The sequence below is a fragment of the Argopecten irradians genome, chromosome 5 (genome assembly GCF_041381155.1).
Source record: "Argopecten irradians isolate NY chromosome 5, Ai_NY, whole genome shotgun sequence".
Lineage (NCBI taxonomy): Eukaryota > Metazoa > Mollusca > Bivalvia > Pectinida > Pectinidae > Argopecten > Argopecten irradians.
In genome coordinates this window covers 45953949-45973344 of record NC_091138.1, presented here as the reverse complement: position 1 = coordinate 45973344, position 19396 = coordinate 45953949, and the positions used below count along the sequence as shown (strand labels likewise).

The 19396-nt window shown below is 36.4% G+C and overlaps 1 protein-coding gene across 2 annotated transcripts; it reads left to right on the top strand.

Moving 5' to 3' along the window:
- The first annotated feature begins 1423 nt into the window (after positions 1-1423).
- LOC138324028 (ectonucleotide pyrophosphatase/phosphodiesterase family member 5-like) lies at positions 1424-18118 on the top strand. Of its 2 annotated transcripts, none has more exons than XM_069269023.1 (5): positions 1424-1487; positions 1685-1807; positions 5895-6142; positions 10743-11473; positions 13222-18118. In XM_069269023.1, the coding sequence occupies exons 3-5, from the start codon at positions 5899-5901 to the stop codon at positions 13555-13557; spliced, it is 1311 nt and encodes a 436-aa protein (XP_069125124.1). In that variant the 5' UTR covers positions 1424-1487; positions 1685-1807; positions 5895-5898; the 3' UTR covers positions 13558-18118. The 2 variants fall into 2 exon arrangements, with proteins under 2 accessions (XP_069125124.1, XP_069125125.1); XM_069269024.1 differs by having other exon boundaries at positions 1442-1510.
- The last annotated feature ends 1278 nt before the right edge of the window (positions 18119-19396 follow it).

Sequence of the window (19396 nt, the reverse complement as noted above, 5' to 3'; positions counted from 1 at the left end):
GTGGTGATTAACTCTATTGAAATCACTAGAATGTGTTGATTAACTCTATTGAAATCACTAAAATGTGGTGATTAACTCTATTGAAATCACTAAAATGTGGTGATATACTCTATTGAAATCACTAGAATGTGGTGATTAACTCTATTGAAATCACTAGAATGTGTTGATTAACTCTATTGAAATCACTAAAATGTGTTGATTAATTCTATTGAAATCACTAGAATGTGGTGATTAACTCTATTGAAATCACTAGAATGTGGTGATTAATTCTAGTGAAATTACTAGAATGTGGTGGTTAGCTTTGTATTGAAATCACCGAAATCTTGTATAACCAGTTGTTAGAAAGGTTAATTTTAAAAACCGGTTCCACGAAATACCGCTAGAGTCAAACACTATATTCTATTCTATCCGCCATGTAGGCTCACAACTTTCTTTTAATTAAAGGGCCACTTCCTTTCCGAAACGGCTTTTATTTTTTAAAATGGGAATGTGAAAACGAGATTGATAATTTTGTCGCAAAAGTTATCAACTTACCGTTAATACTACACTTATCATCACCTTCTGAACAATTTAATTCAAATAAACAAAATGTTAATTTTCATAACGCGGGTCGTCTTATGTTTCCCGCCGTCGTCCTAAATACCGCACGGTAGTTGATTATCATTGCACCAGAAGGCAAAACAGTGAAATGAAACCCAACTGTTATCATATACTACGCAGGATATCTTACGTAAGCTGCATGTTGTTACCTCATCTTAAGCCATCATTATATATTTTCTTATGTTATTAATGCTTTTTAGAAACATATGAATTTTGCTCCGGAGAGGGATTGGGCCTTTAACAGGATATTGTGAAATGTGTTTGGTTCATATTTAACTGGAATAAATGGTCTTATTATTTCAAGGTTTGATAATTCTGGATTTTCATTCTTTACTGCTAAAATATGACTTAAGTATTAAAGCAAATTAGTCTACATTTCATATCGTTGAGAAAATTCTTGAAATGATTTAATTGTGCAAGAATTAGTTATTTCTTTATTAAATCATTAACATACATTACTCTCCCTTTTTATTATCTAAATTTTTTTACATCTGGGTTTGTCAATAAGAACTTCAGCAATGAACTATTATGGAATGTGGCGATAAGATTTAGAGCCTGGTTAAGTATTCCTAAGATACATACAAACTATTCCCAGTGTAAACAGGGTCTAAAACCAGGAGTATCATGTTTATTCAATTCTATTAAATCTGCAAAATTTATTTTCCTAGATAACATCCAAATATTAGTTCTTTTCAGATATGTCTTCTGGGCATTAATATAAATTACAGCTACGTGTATTAATATGTTGAAAGTGAATCTTGCAATCGGTTGTATTTTAAAAGGCATGTACATGTATATGAATAATTTATTTCAACGAAAAAGGCACAATATGTGTCCGTGAATAGCTGTAAACGAAGCACCTTCTATTCGGGATTATTTCTTATATAGTATTGTATTATTTAAGAATTCCGTGTGTATTTCGTTTATCTCATTACGGTCTTATTTCATAATTTTGTGTTAAATGATATATACTTTAAGATACCAGTTTTCACAATCTCTAGTGTACAAAACAACCACTGTGTATGGCGAAAGCCTGTCAGTATGGTATAACACGGTACACTTCCACTATCTCTGTTGTTTATAGGTCAAGGCACATACCCAACGTTTGTGGAAGTTTGACAGGACAACGACTAATTTAATTGGCCTCACCACCACCGGCCATTGTCAGTCACTGGTCACTCACGATCGATTGGCAGTCTCAAGACAGGTAATACATTTTCACCACGTTATTTCATGTATTTATATTCTTAAATACAGCTGTTTATCAAAACAGTAAAACAAAAGTCAGTAATTATACAGACGATATTTTCTTTAAATTAACTTTAAATATTGATGTTTATTCTTTTATTTTTTACATTAATTTCTATTTTTCACGATCATGTTTCCAATTTTTTTTAAACACCATCAATTTTATACATGTATATGGGATCTTGACCGAGTATAAGGAGTTTGGGTAGTTTTGGGTCAGCTTTCATATGAAAATGACCATGACACATTTTATCACAAAACTACAACTTTTTTTTTGATAACGAGTTCAAATGGTGATTTTGCCTGGCTCGGCCGATGAAAATTCCCATAAACCATAATATGGCGATACATTGATAAGGGCATTTCTATAGCACTAGTAACAATATGTAACAAGAGCTAGGTCACTGGATGTCGTGTGATTATTGTAGATAACAAGTATTAGCTTCCCAAAAAGCTAGGTGGGCTTCGCGGAAGCTTAACTGTTTGATTGGACAGAATATGGAAATTAAACAATGATATGATGATATTGTTTAGCAATTTTAATTGATCTGTTGAAAGCCATTTTATAATTTGTGAGCTTGTGTTAGTGCAAGGTAGCCAGGTCTAGTGCAGACGAACAGTTTTAATAATACTTTTGCTTCCAACAAATTAAAAAGGGTTTTATGCAGAGATTGCTAAGCTCAGAGAAAAGGCAAAGACAATATTGAACTTAATCTAATATGTTTCTATGTTTTTCTATGGTCCGTTTTCATTCCCTTTTTAGTATGTACTGTCATCCCGCATTTTAGTATGTTCAGTTGTCTGATTATTAATGTTACACGATGGTGATCTAAATTAAATAAGAAATATAAAAGTAATGTCTCGAACATGGTATACTACTACAGATATATTTGTTCCATCTGTAAATGAAACCAGATTTAATTAAAATGCCCGATTAATTTCTCGAAAATCCATATTCAGAATACTTTTACCACGAATGCTTGTTCTACACCGAAACCTAATTAACGGATGCAAGCGCACATGTGACCATGCTTTATCAGGAAGATGGCGTCCGAATCCGGACAGATTAAAGTCTGTTTCCGTAATTCGTTTTAATATTACTTCAACAGGCAGTGCTTGTAACACACCGAACATCCTTCTGATTCAAGCGTTCTTGCTACATGGCTATCCTGCAAGATGGCGTGATTTGCATTCGATTCTAACTGCTACGCTTCAAGCGGCGTAGCAAACAGTGAACCGATAAAAGACTGTTTATATGAGTAACAAGGACACCAATTCTGTGTTGTATTAGTTATCGATTACTTGACAGACATCACACGACAACATCACTAATAAGGTCACTAATTCTGTGTTGTATTGGTTATCGATTACTTGACAGACATCACACGACGACATCACTAACAAGGTCACCAATTCTGTGTTGTATTGGTTATCGATTACTTGACAGACATCACACGACAACATCACTAATAAGGTCACCAATTCTGTGTTGTATTGGTTATCGATTACTTGACAGACATCACACGACGACATCACTAACAAGGACACTAATTCTGTGTTGTATTGGTTATCGATTACTTGACAGACATCACACGACGACATCACTAACAAGGACACCAATTCTGTGTTGTATTGGTTATCGATTACTTGACAGACATCACACGACGACATCACTAACAAGGACACCAATTCTGTGTTGTATTGGTTATCGATTACTTGACAGACATCACACGACGACATCACTAACAAGGACACTAATTCTGTGTTGTATTGGTTATCGATTACTTGACAGACATCACACGACAACATCACAAACAAGGACACTAATTCTGTGTTGTATTGGTTATCGATTACTTGACAGACATCACACGACAACATCACTAACAAGGACACCAATTCTGTGTTGTATTGGTTATCGATTACTTGACAGACATCACACGATGACATCACTAACAAGGACACCAATTCTGTGTTGTATTGGTTATCGATTACTTGACAGACATCAAACGACAACATCACTTACAAGGACACCAATTCTGTGTTGTATTGGTTATCGATTACTTGACAGACATCAAACGACAACATCACTTACAAGGACACCAATTCTGTGTTGTATTGGTTATCGATTACTTGACAGACATCACACGACAACATCACTAACAAGGACACCAATTCTGTGTTGTATTGGTTATCGATTACTTGACAGACATCACACGATGACATCACTAACAAGGACACCAATTCTGTGTTGTATTGGTTATCGATTACTTGACAGACATCACAAGACAACATCACTAACAAGGACACCAATTCTGTGTTGTATTGGTTATCGATTACTTGACAGACATCACACGATGACATCACTAACAAGGACACCAATTCTGTGTTGTATTGGTTATCGATTACTTGACAGACATCACACGACGACATCACTAACAAGGACACTAATTCTGTGTTGTATTGGTTATCGATTACTTGACAGACATCACACGACAACATCACTAACAAGGTCACCAATTCTGTGTTATATTGGTTATCGATTACTTGACAGACATCACACGACAACATCACTTACAAGGACACCAATTCTGTGTTATATTGGTTATCGATTACTTGACAGACATCACACGACAACATCACTAATAAGGTCACCAATTCTGTGTTGTATTGGTTATCGATTACTTGACAGACATCACACGACAACATCACTAACAAGGACACCAATTCTGTGTTATATTGGTTATCGATTACTTGACAGACATCAAACGACAACATCACTTACAAGGACACCAATTCTGTGTTGTATTGGTTATCGATTACTTGACAGACATCACACGACAACATCACTAACAAGGACACCAATTCTGTGTTATATTGGTTATCGATTACTTGACAGACATCACACGACAACATCACTTACAAGGACACCAATTTTGTGTTGTATTGGTTATCGATTACTTGACAGACATCACACGACGACATCACTAACAAGGACACAATTTTGTGTTATATTGGTTATCGATTACTTGACAGACATCACACGACAACATCACTAACAAGGACACCAATTCTGTGTTGTATTGGTTATCGATTACTTGACAGACATCACACGACGACATCACTAATAAGGACACCAATTCTGTGTTGTATTGGTTATCGATTACTTGACAGACATCACACGACGACATCACTAACAAGGACACCAATTCTGTGTTATATTGGTTATCGATTACTTGACAGACATCACACGACGACATCACTAACAAGGACACCAATTCTGTGTTGTATTGGTTATCGATTACTTGACAGACATCACACGACGACATCACTAACAAGGACACAATTTTGTGTTATATTGGTTATCGATTACTTGACAGACATCACACGACAACATCACTAACAAGGTCACCAATTCTGTGTTGTATTGGTTATCGATTACTTGACAGACATCACACGATGACATCACTAACAAGGACACCAATTCTGTGTTGTATTGGTTATCGATTACTTGACAGACATCACACGACGACATCACTAACAAGGACACCAATTCTGTGTTGTATTGGTTATCGATTACTTGACAGACATCACACGGCGACATCACAAATAAGGTCACCAATTCTGTGTTGTATTGGTTATCGATTACTTGACAGACATCACACGGCGACATCACTAACAAGGACACCAATTCTGTGTTATATTGGTTATCGATTACTTGACAGACATCACACGACGACATCACTAATAAGGTCACCAATTCTGTGTTGTATTGGTTATCGATTACTTGACAGACATCACACGACGACATCACTTAAAAGGACACAATAATGACAGAAGCTTCCACCTCTTGGTCGGGAGTTCGAATTCCATGTGGGACAGTTACCAGGTACTGACCGTAGGTGGGTTGTATTTATCCGGGTACACCGACATTTCTCCACCTCCTAAACGAGACACCCTTAAACGACCATGTAAATTGGATGTTAAACAGATTAACTTAATTAAAAGAACATACCATTATATAAACAGAACTGGCATTGTTGTTACAGCGTGATGAAGGGACACCGAGCTGTTGTGTTCCTGTTTCTGTTCAGTATAACAGTTGTGCTATCGAAGGTCTGTAGAAAGTATGCCAACCAAGTACTTCTCGTGTCCATGGATGGCTTCAGGTATGACTATCCCGAGAAAGTGTCGACGCCCAACTTCGATAGAATGGCAAGTTTAGGAGTGCGAGCAGCTTATGTCAACAACACGTTCACTACCAAAACATTCCCATCACACTACAGTATGGCGACAGGTAAGCAGAGAAAGAAAATATAACAACAATCACTAAATATAAAAGATAAGTTCCCGTGTATTTGCGCTCAATTTTCGAACTTCGCGAACATTATTTGATATTCTTAATTCCCAAACGTCATTTGATGTTCCTCCTTCCCAACTATCATTTGATGTTCTTCCTTCCCAAACATCATTTGATGTTCTTCCTTCACAAGCATCATTTCATGTTCCTCCTTCCCAAGCATCATTTCATGTTCTTCCTTCACAAGCATCATTTGATGTTCCTCCTCCCCAAGCATCATTTGATGTTCTTCCTTCACAAGCATCATTTGATGTTCCTCCTTTCCAACTATCATTTCATGTTCCTCCTTCACAACTATCATTTGATGTTCTTCCTTCACAAGCATCATTTGATGTTCCTCCTTCCCAACTATCATTTGATGTTCTTCCTTCCCAAACATAATTTGATGTTCTTCCTTCACAAGCATCATTTCATGTTCCTCCTTCCCAAGCATCATTTCATGTTCTTCCTTCACAAGCATCATTTGATGTTCCTTCTCCCCAAGCATCATTTGATGTTCTTCCTTCACAAGCATCATTTGATGTTCCTCCTTTCCAACTATCATTTGATGTTCCTCCTTCACAAGCATCATTTGATGTTCCTCCTTCCAAAGCATCATTTGAAGTTCCTCCCTCCAAGCATCATTTGATGTTCCTCATTCCCAAGCATCATTTGATGTTCCTCCTTTCCAACTATCATTTGATGTTCCTCCTTCACAAGCATCATTTGATGTTCCTCCTTTCCAACTATCATTTGATGTTCCTCCTTCCCTAGCATCATTTCATGTTCCTCCTTCCCAAGCATCATTTCATGTTCCTCCTTCCCAAGCATCATTTAATGTTCCTCCTTCCAAAGCATCATTTGATGTTCCTCCTTCCCAACTATCATTTGATGTTCCTCCTTTCCAACTATCATTTGATGTTCCTCCTTCCAAAGCATCATTTGATGTTCCTCCTTCCAAAGCATCATTTGATGTTCCTCCTTCCCAACTATCATTTGATGTTCCTCCTTCCAAAGCATCATTTGATGCTCCTCCTTCCCAAGCATCATTTGATGTTCTTCCTTCACAAGTATCATTTGATGTTCTCCTTCCCAAGCATCATTTGATGTTCTTCCTTCCCAAGCATCATTTGATGTTCTTCCTTCACAAGCATCATTTGATGTTCTTCCTTCACAAGCATCATTTGATGTTCCTCCTTCCCAAGCATCTTTTGATGTTCTTCCTTCACAAGCATCATTTGATGTTCTCCTTCACAAGCATCATTTGATGTTCCTCCTTCCAAAGCATCATTTCATGTTCCTCCTTCCCAAGCATCATTTCATGTTCCTCCTTCCAAAGCATCATTTCATGTTCCTCCTTCCCAAGCATCATTTGATGTTCCTCCTTCCAAAGCATCATTTCATGTTCCTCCTTCCCAAGCATCATTTAATGTTCCTCCTTCCAAAGCATCATTATGTTCTCTTCCACTATTGATTTCCTCCTTCCCAACTATCATTTGATGTTCCTCCTTTCCAACTATCATTTGATGTTCCTCCTTCCAAAGCATCATTTGATGTTCCTCCTTCCAAAGCATCATTTGATGTTCCTCCTTCCCAACTATCATTTGATGTTCCTCCTTCCAAAGCATCATTTGATGTTCTCCTTCCCAACTATCATTTGAAGTTCCTCATTCCCAAGCATCATTTGATGCTCCTCCTTCCCAAGCATCATTTGATGTTCTTCCTTCACAAGTATCATTTGATGTTCTCCTTCCCAAGCATCATTTGATGTTCTTCCTTCCCAAGCATCATTTGATGTTCTTCCTTCACAAGCATCATTTGATGTTCTTCCTTCACAAGCATCATTTGATGTTCCTCCTTCCCAAGCATCATTTGATGTTCTTCCTTCACAAGCATCATTTGATGTTCTCCTTCACAAGCATCATTTGATGTTCCTCCTTCCAAAGCATCATTTCATGTTCCTCCTTCCCAAGCATCATTTCATGTTCCTCCTTCCAAAGCATCATTTGATGTTCCTCCTTCCCAAGCATCATTTCATGTTCCTCCTTCCAAAGCATCATTTGAAGTTCCTCCTTCCCAAGCATCATTTGATGTTCCTCCTTCCCAAGCATCATTTCATGTTCCTCCTTCCCAAGCATCATTTCATGTTCCTCCTTCCAAAGCATCATTTGATGTTCCTCCTTTCCAAGCATCATTTGATGTTCCTCCTTTCCAACTATCATTTGATGTTCCTCCTTCCCTAGCATCATTTGATGTTCCTCCTTTCCAAGCATCATTTGATGTTCTCCTTCACAAGCATCATTTGATGTTCCTCCTTCCAAAGCATCATTTCATGTTCCTCCTTCCCAAGCATCATTTCATGTTCCTCCTTCCAAAGCATCATTTCATGTTCCTCCTTCCCAAGCATCATTTGATGTTCCTCCTTCCAAAGCATCATTTCATGTTCCTCCTTCCCAAGCATCATTTAATGTTCCTCCTTCCAAAGCATCATTTGATGTTCCTCCTTCCCAACTATCATTTGATGTTCCTCCTTTCCAACTATCATTTGATGTTCCTCCTTCCAAAGCATCATTTGATGTTCCTCCTTCCAAAGCATCATTTGATGTTCCTCCTTCCCAACTATCATTTGATGTTCCTCCTTCCAAAGCATCATTTGATGTTCTCCTTCCCAACTATCATTTGATGTTCCTCATTCCCAAGCATAATTTGATGCTCCTCCTTCCCAAGCATCATTTGATGTTCTTCCTTCACAAGTATCATTTGATGTTCTCCTTCCCAAGCATCATTTGATGTTCTTCCTTCCCAAGCATCATTTGATGTTCTTCCTTCACAAGCATCATTTGATGTTCTTCCTTCACAAGCATCATTTGATGTTCCTCCTTCCCAAGCATCATTTGATGTTCTTCCTTCACAAGCATCATTTGATGTTCTCCTTCACAAGCATCATTTGATGTTCCTCCTTCCAAAGCATCATTTCATGTTCCTCCTTCCCAAGCATCATTTCATGTTCCTCCTTCCAAAGCATCATTTGATGTTCCTCCTTCCCAAGCATCATTTCATGTTCCTCCTTCCAAAGCATCATTTCATGTTCCTCCTTAAGCTTCCCAAGCATCATTTGATGCTCCTCCTTTCCAACTATCATTTGATGTTCCTCCTTCACAAGCATCATTTGATACTCCTCATTCCCATGCATCATTTGATGTTCCTCCTTTCCAAGCATCATTTGATGTTCCTCCTTCACAAGCATCATTTGATGTTCCTCCTTCACAAGCATCATTTGATGTTCCTCCTTCCCAAGCATCATTTGAAGTTCCTCCTTCCCAAGCATCATTTGATGTTCCTCCTTCCCAAGCATCATTTCATGTTCCTCCTTCCAAAGCATCATTTGATGTTCCTCCTTTCCAAGCATCATTTGATGTTCCTCCTTTCCAACTATCATTTGATGTTCCTCCTTCCCTAGCATCATTTGATGTTCCTCCTTTCCAAGCATCATTTGATGTTCCTCCTTCACAAGCATCATTTGATGTTCCTCCTTCCCAACTATCATTTGATGTTCCTCCTTCCAAAGCATCATTTGATGTTCTCCTTCCCAACTATCATTTGAAGTTCCTCATTCCCAAGCATCATTTGATGCTCCTCCTTCCCAAGCATCATTTGATGTTCTTCCTTCACAAGTATCATTTGATGTTCTCCTTCCCAAGCATCATTTGATGTTCTTCCTTCCCAAGCATCATTTGATGTTCTTCCTTCACAAGCATCATTTGATGTTCTTCCTTCACAAGCATCATTTGATGTTCCTCCTTCCCAAGCATCATTTGATGTTCTTCCTTCACAAGCATCATTTGATGTTCTCCTTCACAAGCATCATTTGATGTTCCTCCTTCCCAAGCATCATTTGATGTTCCTCCTTCGCGAACCCACTTACATTTTTTGTATCTCTCATGTGTTGAATACGTTATAAGGTTTCACACAACCTGGAATGAAGTACAAAAAACAGATAATGAAAGTATGCAAATACGTGGTAACGTGGTTCCATAGAATAAGGCAAACGAATACACTGTAGGGGAATAACGATACTTCGTAACGAAATATAATCCTATCTAAAATCATAAATGAAACGAATAAGTCTGAAATAAATGCTAGCACAGAAACGCATAAAGATATTCATGGTATACGGAAAGCGTTCTATCAGTTCTACTCCCAAATCTTGGTTAAATAGGCCACATTAACACTCATTTCACTCATTTGTCAGTTAATTTAAAATTAGACCAAATAACTTTTTATGTTTTATTTTTCATTGTGAAGATTTCTTGAATGGACAGCGTAGACTTTGGAAGAGAAGACAGTTGATTTTAGCGACATGTTTAATTCTGGTTTTCATAAATGAGAATATTTCTGCTATTTAGACATTAAACTTACGTGTACATATCTCCACTATAGGTCTGTTAGAACGTATGTGTACATACATGTGTATCTCCAATACAGGTTTGTTAGAACTTAGTGTACATATCTCCAATAGAGGCTTGTTAGAACTTACGTGTACATATCTCCACTATAGGTTTGTATGAAGAAAGCCACGGCATTGTGGGTAACCACATGTACGATCCAATATTCAACGAAACATTTAGTATGAGGTCGCACGAGAGCAAGTGGTGGGACCAGGGGGAACCAATATGGATAACGACCAGGAAACGTGGACTTAAGTCAGGGACACTGTTCTGGCCAGGAAGCGAGACGGAAATCCACGGTCTTCGCCCAAACACTTGGTACCCGTATAACGAAAGTATCTCGTTTGAAACAAGGGTGGATCTGGTCATAGATATGCTTAAAAAGGATAAATACAATTTTGTGACGACTTACTTCCACGAGCCGGACCGAACTGGCCACGTGTTCGGTCCAGAATCTCAAGAAGTCAAAGATAAAATTGTGGAAATGGATTCTCTTCTTGGCACACTGTTAGATAAACTTAATACAAGTGGACTGCTGGATTCCGTCAATCTCATTGTTACAAGCGACCACGGCATGGCCACTCTAGATTATGATAACAAACTAGTAGATATATATGATTTAGTAGATCGAACCAAGATCAAGTTCACTGTGGATTCTGGACCGATCATGCAGGTTGTACCAATGGAAGGGCAGATCGGCGCCGTGGTCAGGGGAATCAACAGGAACATTCACCTCACCGCCTACAGGAAGGAGGACATCCCAGAACATTGGCACTACAAGAACAACAGAAGGGTGATGCCAGTATTTGTATTGGCTGAAGAAGGTTGGACAATTACTGCGGTAAGTTAGCATCTCATCACTAACATCTCAGAACGTAAACATTACGCCACCGTCTGATTCAAACAACGGCGTAGTGATATCTTCGAGAAAAGAGTTCCTAAAGAAATTGGAAATTTGACTGATTGAAACAAATATAGATCTGTAACTCGGTGTGTACTTTTAAATCACACGTTAATACTCTGACTTATACGTACGTAATTTGGCCATTGCAACTCATTAGGTCATCTTTTAAAACTTGAGATTCACGTTCACTCTGAAAAGACACATCTAAAATTGCTATAGAAAGCGTGTGAAATAATGCATTAAGATCTAAAAATCAAAAATGGACTTTTCTTCTTTCATTTTCGCTCATCTGGGTCAGTTATTTGGAATTTTCATTGTATAAAAATAGGGGCGTGCTATGATAAATGTCTACATATTTGAATAAGAGGGGGCGTGCTATGATGAATGTCTACACATCTAAATAAGAGGGGCGTGCTAAAATAAATGTCTACACATCTAAATAAGAGGGGCGTGCTAAAATAAATGTCTACACATCTAAATAAGAGGGGCGTGCTAAAATAAATGTCTACACATCTAAATATGAGGGGCGCGCTATGATAAATGTCTACACATCTAAATATGAGGGATGTGCTATGATAAATGTCTACATATCTAAATAAGAGGGGCGTGTTTAAATAAATGTCTACATATCTAAATAAAAGGGATGTGCTATGATAAATGTCTACATATCTAAATATGAGGGGTGTGCTATGATAAATGTCTACACATCTAAATATGAGGGGCGTGCTATGATAAATGTCTACATATCTAAATAAGAGAGGGTGTGCTATGATAAATGTCTACACATCTAAATAAGAGGGGCATGCTATGAGAATTGTCTACACATCTAAATAAGAGGGGCATGCTATGATAAATGTCTACACATCTAAATAAGAGGGGCGTGCTATGATAAATGTCTACACATCAAAATATGAGGGGCGTGCTATGATAAATGTCTACACATTTTAATATGAGGGGTGTGCTATGATAAATGTCTACACATCTAAATAAGAGGGGTGTGCTATGATAAATGTCTACACATCTAAATATGAGGGCGTGCTATGATAAATGTCTACACATCTAAATAAGAGGGGTGTGCTATGATAAATGTCTACACATCTAAATAAGAGGGGCGTGCTATGGTAAATGTCTACACATCTAAATAAGAGGGGTGTGCTATGATAAATGTCTACACATCTAAATAAGAGGGGTGTGCTATGATAAATATCTACACATCTAAATAAGAGGGGTGTGCTATGATAAATGTCTACACATCTAAATAAGAGGGGCGTGCTATGGTAAATATCTACACATCTAAATAAGAGGGGTGTGCTATGATAAATGTCTACACATCTAAATAAGAGGGGTGTGCTATGATAAATGTCTACACATCTAAATATGAGGGCGTGCTATGATAAATGTCTACACATCTAAATATGAGGAGCGTGTTATGATAAATGTCTACACATCTAAATAAGAGGGGCGTGCTATGATAAATGTCTACACATCTAAATAAGAGGGGCGTGCTATGATAAATGTCTACACATCTAAATAAGAGGGGTGTGCTATGATAAATATCTACACATCTAAATAAGAGGTGCGTGCTATGATAAATGTCTACACATCTAAATAAGAGGGGCGTGCTATGATAAATGCCCCTTTAAAGTTCGCAAATACGACCTATTCATGCATTTGTATCGTTTCAGAACAAAACATATAGCCGGTTACATCCCGAGAAAGGAAACCATGGCTATGACAATAGTTTGATGATAATGAGGCCAATATTCTATGCTATCGGACCCAATATCCGCCCCGGGATGTCCGTCCCGCCAATCAAGTCCCTCGATATCTACCCGATGATATGTGAGCTACTGGCTATCTCGCCTGCTCCTAATAATGGCACTCTGGACAATACGGCCAACTTCCTCCAGGCGTTCCCACAAAATGAACAGATATGTGTCGAAACAGGACGCAGCCAGGTTATCAGATCCAATGCATTGCTTGTGTGTCTTCTTCTTCTGGCCAAGATGTTTACATCGTAGATTTGACTAGGCGATACCTTTCTAAGGCCTGATTTAATCATACCAACATTGACAATTAATGATTCAAAAATCATATTGAGCATTGTCACCTATTTAAGAAAGGGTTTTCGCGTAAATAATTGGATATTCACCAATATTCCATTGGTAAATATTCCCGAATGTCACGTGATCATTGCTATCAAGTCAGATGTTGATAAGAGAAAAAGTGTCAACAGGCCTAGGGTCAGAGATATAATGTTTGCACACGTTTTAAAGAAGAAATATCTTATAGGTGTTACATGTCCTCTTATGAAAATATATTGTGAATTATATTACCAGACATTTGTTTACACATACAATGTTAACTTCAGATAAAATCCAGTAGATAATTTACTTACAAATGAACATTTTCTTTACTTTTTCATATTATTTCACGTGTAAAACACTATTTGAGTCTGAGGTATATGATTTGAGACTGAGGTATATGATTTGAGACAGAGATGTATGATTTCATTGCCAAACATAGTCGTCGTACATCATCGTAATGCAATTAAATGTAAATGATGCATAAATGGGATTCTGATAAACTTCACGGATCAAATTATTTTAATATGATTCATACACAGGGATCTGAAAATTAATCTAGACTAGATGTAGAGTATGATTTTACCGGTTCTTTTATCTAAACCTCTATTACGTCTTAATTGGTCTAAGGGCACTCTGGTTGGTCCATAATAATTAGTCCCCTGTCTGTGTAACCGGAGGAGACTATAGTGACACTATGTCCGTCTGTCTGTCTGTCTCGCTGTCTATCTGTCTGTTTATCTGTCTGTCTTTCTGTCTGTCTGTCTGTCGAGCTTTGGTTTCCAGATGATAACTTGAGAACGAATTGATGAATTTTGATCAAACTTCATACCATGGTAGCATATGGGAAAATACAGCTGGGGATTTAATTTATGGTCAAAAGGTCAACTACAAAAGTCACTGTTACTAAAAATAGATTGTTACACAAACTGTTAGTTTCCAGACGACAACTTGAGAAAAAAATCAACGGATTTCTATTTACCTTCAGACAGTGGTAGCATATAACAGAAAACAGCTTGGGATTTAATTTGGTATCAACAGGTCAACTATAAAGGTCACTGTTACTAAAAATAGATTGTTTCACAAATTTTATTTTCCGGACGATAACTTGAAGACGCAGCAATACAATTTGTTCAAACTTACTAAAAATACATGTATATTGTTTTCACAAATTTTAGTTTTCGGACGAAAACCTGAGGAAATATAAACAGAATATATTCAAACTTCATGCAATGGTAAAATAGGAGTTAACATAGGTTGGGATGTAATTTAGTGTCAAAAGGTCAACTACAAAAGTCACTGTTAATAAAAAAAATTGTTTTCACATATTTTAGTTCCAGGACAAGAATACAGAATTAGTTCAAACTGCATGCAATGATAGCATAACTAAGCAAAAATAACGGCCGTGGACATGTACTGCTAGCAACACTTAATGTACGCTCGTTTTAGAAACTGTAATTAATTCTCAGATTCCCGTGGTTTTATTTATTCATATCTTTATTCCTCCCTAAAAGGAGAGCTACATATTAGAATACAGACAAAATAAAAAAGCCAGATAACAAATTTGAAGAAAAGGGAAAACACAAGACATGGGAAATACAAAGAAGAAAAAAGAGATAAACAAAAGGGTTCCAGAGATACTACCATTAATTGAATAGTATATGCATAGACTAGAAAGCAATAGCTTAACTCTTTGCTACCAACAAATGCACTATAAACTTACAAAATACAGTTATTATAAGTAAGTACATTGGATAACTACACTGTACAGGGAATTATATATAGAATATAAAACAACATTTAATAGCTGGAAGGTTAGGGCAGATACTTTATCCCCGAAACACAGAATGTTGGACAAAAGAATATACGATGATGTCCCTCACCAAGAGCTAGAATAATGTTCTTATTTGGACGACCAAGAATAACATGTATTTGTTCTTCCCTGTCCGCTTGGTCTAATAGATTCACGACTTTTTATATAAAAAACGTATCTCTCACTGCGACTTTATCTATATAAGCTAAAATACAATGGGCAACAGCATTCGATACACATAAACTGCATCTGGCACAGTGTAACTCACAATCAGGGGGAGTAATCAATAATTTGGTAACGCGTTTACAAGTACCAGAAAAAGCTAGAGAAACTTTGGAAATGGACCACAAAGTCGATGGAGAAAATTCCATGTGAATATTCCTACAACAGAGCAATTCAAAATTTAATGTCAAACGCTGTTTCCATGAATTACTTTCCTGAAGAAGTAAAACATTTTTAACAATATGTTTCCATGTACATTTACTTGGGATCCAAGTTGATTATAAGTAAACATAAACAAACGACAGCAAGTAGCATCATGAAAAATATTCCATTCGTCGAAAATGAAACTTGTTTTCGACTTATACGTAACAAAAACAAGTACTTCGCAGTACATGCAGACTTTACATAAAGTAGCATAAAAACATTTTTACATTGTTCAATATACACAGAGAGGTACTATACCTAACATTTCCAAAGCAATATCTGACCTCGTGCGTATTTGAAAGTTTTGCACATAGCACATAGCCGTCGCAAATCAGATAACGAAAGTGCGAACAAAGCTCACACCCAAATAAAGCTCTAGAAAGAACACTAGACTTGTGAAGTTTAAAGAAAAACGCCGCTTACTACTTTTAAACGTATTCGTTTAGACATTATTTTTGCATATATATGAAGTAAAAACATAGTTATCGAACTATTATAATACATAGAGGGAAACATTTGTCGATCGATATTTATTTCTTAATTTACTTATTATTTAGTTGCCAATCTTTCTAATATACACATTATATAAACGTACATGTATATGTTTCTGATTATTCTAATGCGAGAAAAAAAAGCACTTTTCGTGTTAAAATTTCGCGTTTTCCAGCGCAAAAAAGGCGAAAATGGTATTAATTAGCCACTATATCAAAATGATTTTACAGTGTGGTGGGGACCGTGGTCTATATTTCGGTTAGATTTTATATTTTTAAAAAATGTTGTAACCATATGTAGCAATATCACGAATGAGATAAGATTTACCTCCCTTTAATCGTGCGCGTGTGTATACTTCATTAACTTCATACCTATATTGGGTAGCTATAATTAGCACTGATTTTGTTATCATGTTCTTGGTTTATAAGAAATACGTCCAAGGGACATTTAAGGACATATCAGGTTTTCTTGGTGGAGGAAAGTCTGGTCTGAGTACTCAGAGAAGAAACACCGTACAGCGGTAAGTGTCTGGCAACTATCCAACATGCGATTCGAACTCGCATCCCAGCTATGAAAGGCTTGTAGTATTTATGTCGGGAAATCATATCCATGTTCTAATTAATAACAATATAATGAACGATACGTGTATGTCTAGCTCGTATGAAAAAAAAAATTAAAGGGAAAACAATAGTGGTCCCTCGATGGAAACTTACTGAATCAGGGAAGAAAGGTAAATTGTTTCTCAAATATCAAAACAGTGTAACTTTTATCACATAAAGACGGTACCAGTTGGGGGAACTTGAAGAATATGAAATATAAGGTATACATTATTGAAATTACTAACAAAATCCGTGGTATGATCGTTATAGGCGACTAAATTTTGGATATTATACTTTCTGTCTCTCGTGACACCGACTCGCTTTTATTATTGAGTGGAGCCAATTTCGCTCGTACATGCCTCAGCCCGAGATACAAGAGCTATTTTCTATTCCTGCTATTGAAAATGAAAATTAAAGATTTCGCATACATTGTTGAAGATGGCTTCTGCATTATTTGCGCTCATAAATTTTCATTATCCGCAGTTTTCATAATTTTATTTTTGTCGGGGTTGTAAAATTTACCGATGAACCTCGCGTTAATGCCCACTTGACAAAGTTACAAGTTATGACCTTTTTCTTATACTAGTTGCTGGACATATTCAGCATCAACAAAAATAAATCTTATTTTTTTATACAACTGAGTGGAAATAAAAGAATGAGATACGTTTGGGGAGAACGGAAATTGAAATCATAACACACGATAGCTCATCTTTACATCTAAAATCTGTGAGTAAATATGTACCATGGAATTGGACATTGAGTGTGTACTAAGACGTTTATAAATATTGATCAGCTCACTGACAGGTTTGTCTGACTTTATTTCAATGATTCGGTAAAAGTTACATGCGCCGTAATTTTCATACTGACGAGCCAATAACTATTCACCACGAAAGTTACCAACATTTTGAGAATTACAATACTTAAAATGCACAGGTTTTGTTTATTACATAGACAAATAATACCTCAATATAAATTTTGGCACTAACGCCAAAACTCATTATATTTACGTCTACCGTGCAATGGAATTATTACATATGGTCCGATCATGAAGCCAAGTTGTGGTGTACAGTTTCATTCTACATTTCACAGTGTTATTAGTAATTTCTACAGCTGTTTTTATCTAAACATACATAGAACATTAAAACAATTAGTTTTACAGTAAAACAAATCTGCGTTGTAACTTATGTTTGTACGGCATCATACATATTTGTCAGTGCTTTTGAATAGTTTTCACATCTTTATTCATGAAATATTATGGGTTTCACGAGATTTCCGAAATAAAAATAGCATGAAAAAAAATTCGTCCAATTTTGACATATTATAACCATTTAAATCACAGGGACCTGACACGAATATTTTAACCAACAGCATAGGATGTGGATGCGGCGCAGTGGTAGAAGGCGCATCTATGTTTGGCTAGGCGATTGAGTGCCGTAGATCGTGAGTTCGAGGCCCGGATAGGGTACGAGTCAATAAATTATCATGCTTTATTAAATTGTGTTTCTTTGATATTTAACCAACAGTATATATAGATATATATTAGGCAAAAAAAACAACAACAAACAAACAAACAAAAACACCCTAATAATAAAGGCAGGTTTAGCGGACTAATATATATACTGTTGGTTAAAAAAATCGTGTCAGGTCCCTGTGATTTAAATAATGGACTCTTATCATTCAATTGTCATAAAATGTCTAGTAATTCTCAAACGTTTGAAGAAGCGTTATCCTTCAATTGATGAATTAATAAAGTCTAGCTTTAACAGGTTTAGGATCCCTGAGATCTTTCATACTGAATTCAGTTGACTTATGTTAACATTTTATCTAATTATTATTTTTATCTAATCTTTGTATCGACATTAACTCAATCACACCTAAAATCTCATAATAGACTGGTCTAGTCTTTGATTTAGATGAATCTACCTGTGTCTTCAGGGATGAAGAAGTAATAAAAAATATTGTGTACCGATTATATGTAATTCTATGTATCTCTTTAAATATACGATAAATATTAATTATTCTGTTAAATAAAGTGATATCAAATGTGTGGCCATCATTCATCATCAAGTAATGGAGATGTAATAAATTCCTGGTTGTTACTGAAATAATGCATTATTAGATTTGTAATCAACAGTCAATTAAAGAATATTTGAATACCAAGTTTTCAGTCAATAAAAAGAAATGTCATATCATCATTTAAACGAAGCGCAGTTAATTTGTAAGGCAAGATGTAGGCCAATGTGCTTAAATATTCAGTGATCGTTCACTTTATATTCAGCATAATTGCCAAAAATGTTCTTGAATGTCGGTACAAACCAATTTTAAGCCAATAAACAACTATAAAGTTGTTAGAGCGTCTAGTAAGCGTTCAATTGAATTTATAAGTATTCATAAGGTGAGGAGTTATCCACTAAGGGACAATCATATCTACTGCGAGCCATGACAT

Bases quoted from the DNA above. Each gene is read 5' to 3' on its own strand.
- LOC138324028 (XM_069269023.1), top strand. From the start codon at position 5,899: ATGAAGGGACACCGAGCTGTTGTGTTCCTGTTTCTGTTCAGTATAACA. The intron at 6,143-10,742 runs GTAAGCAGAGAA...TCTCCACTATAG, and splicing joins ACACTACAGTATGGCGACAG to GTTTGTATGAAGAAAGCCAC. The intron at 11,474-13,221 runs GTAAGTTAGCAT...GTATCGTTTCAG, and splicing joins AAGGTTGGACAATTACTGCG to AACAAAACATATAGCCGGTT.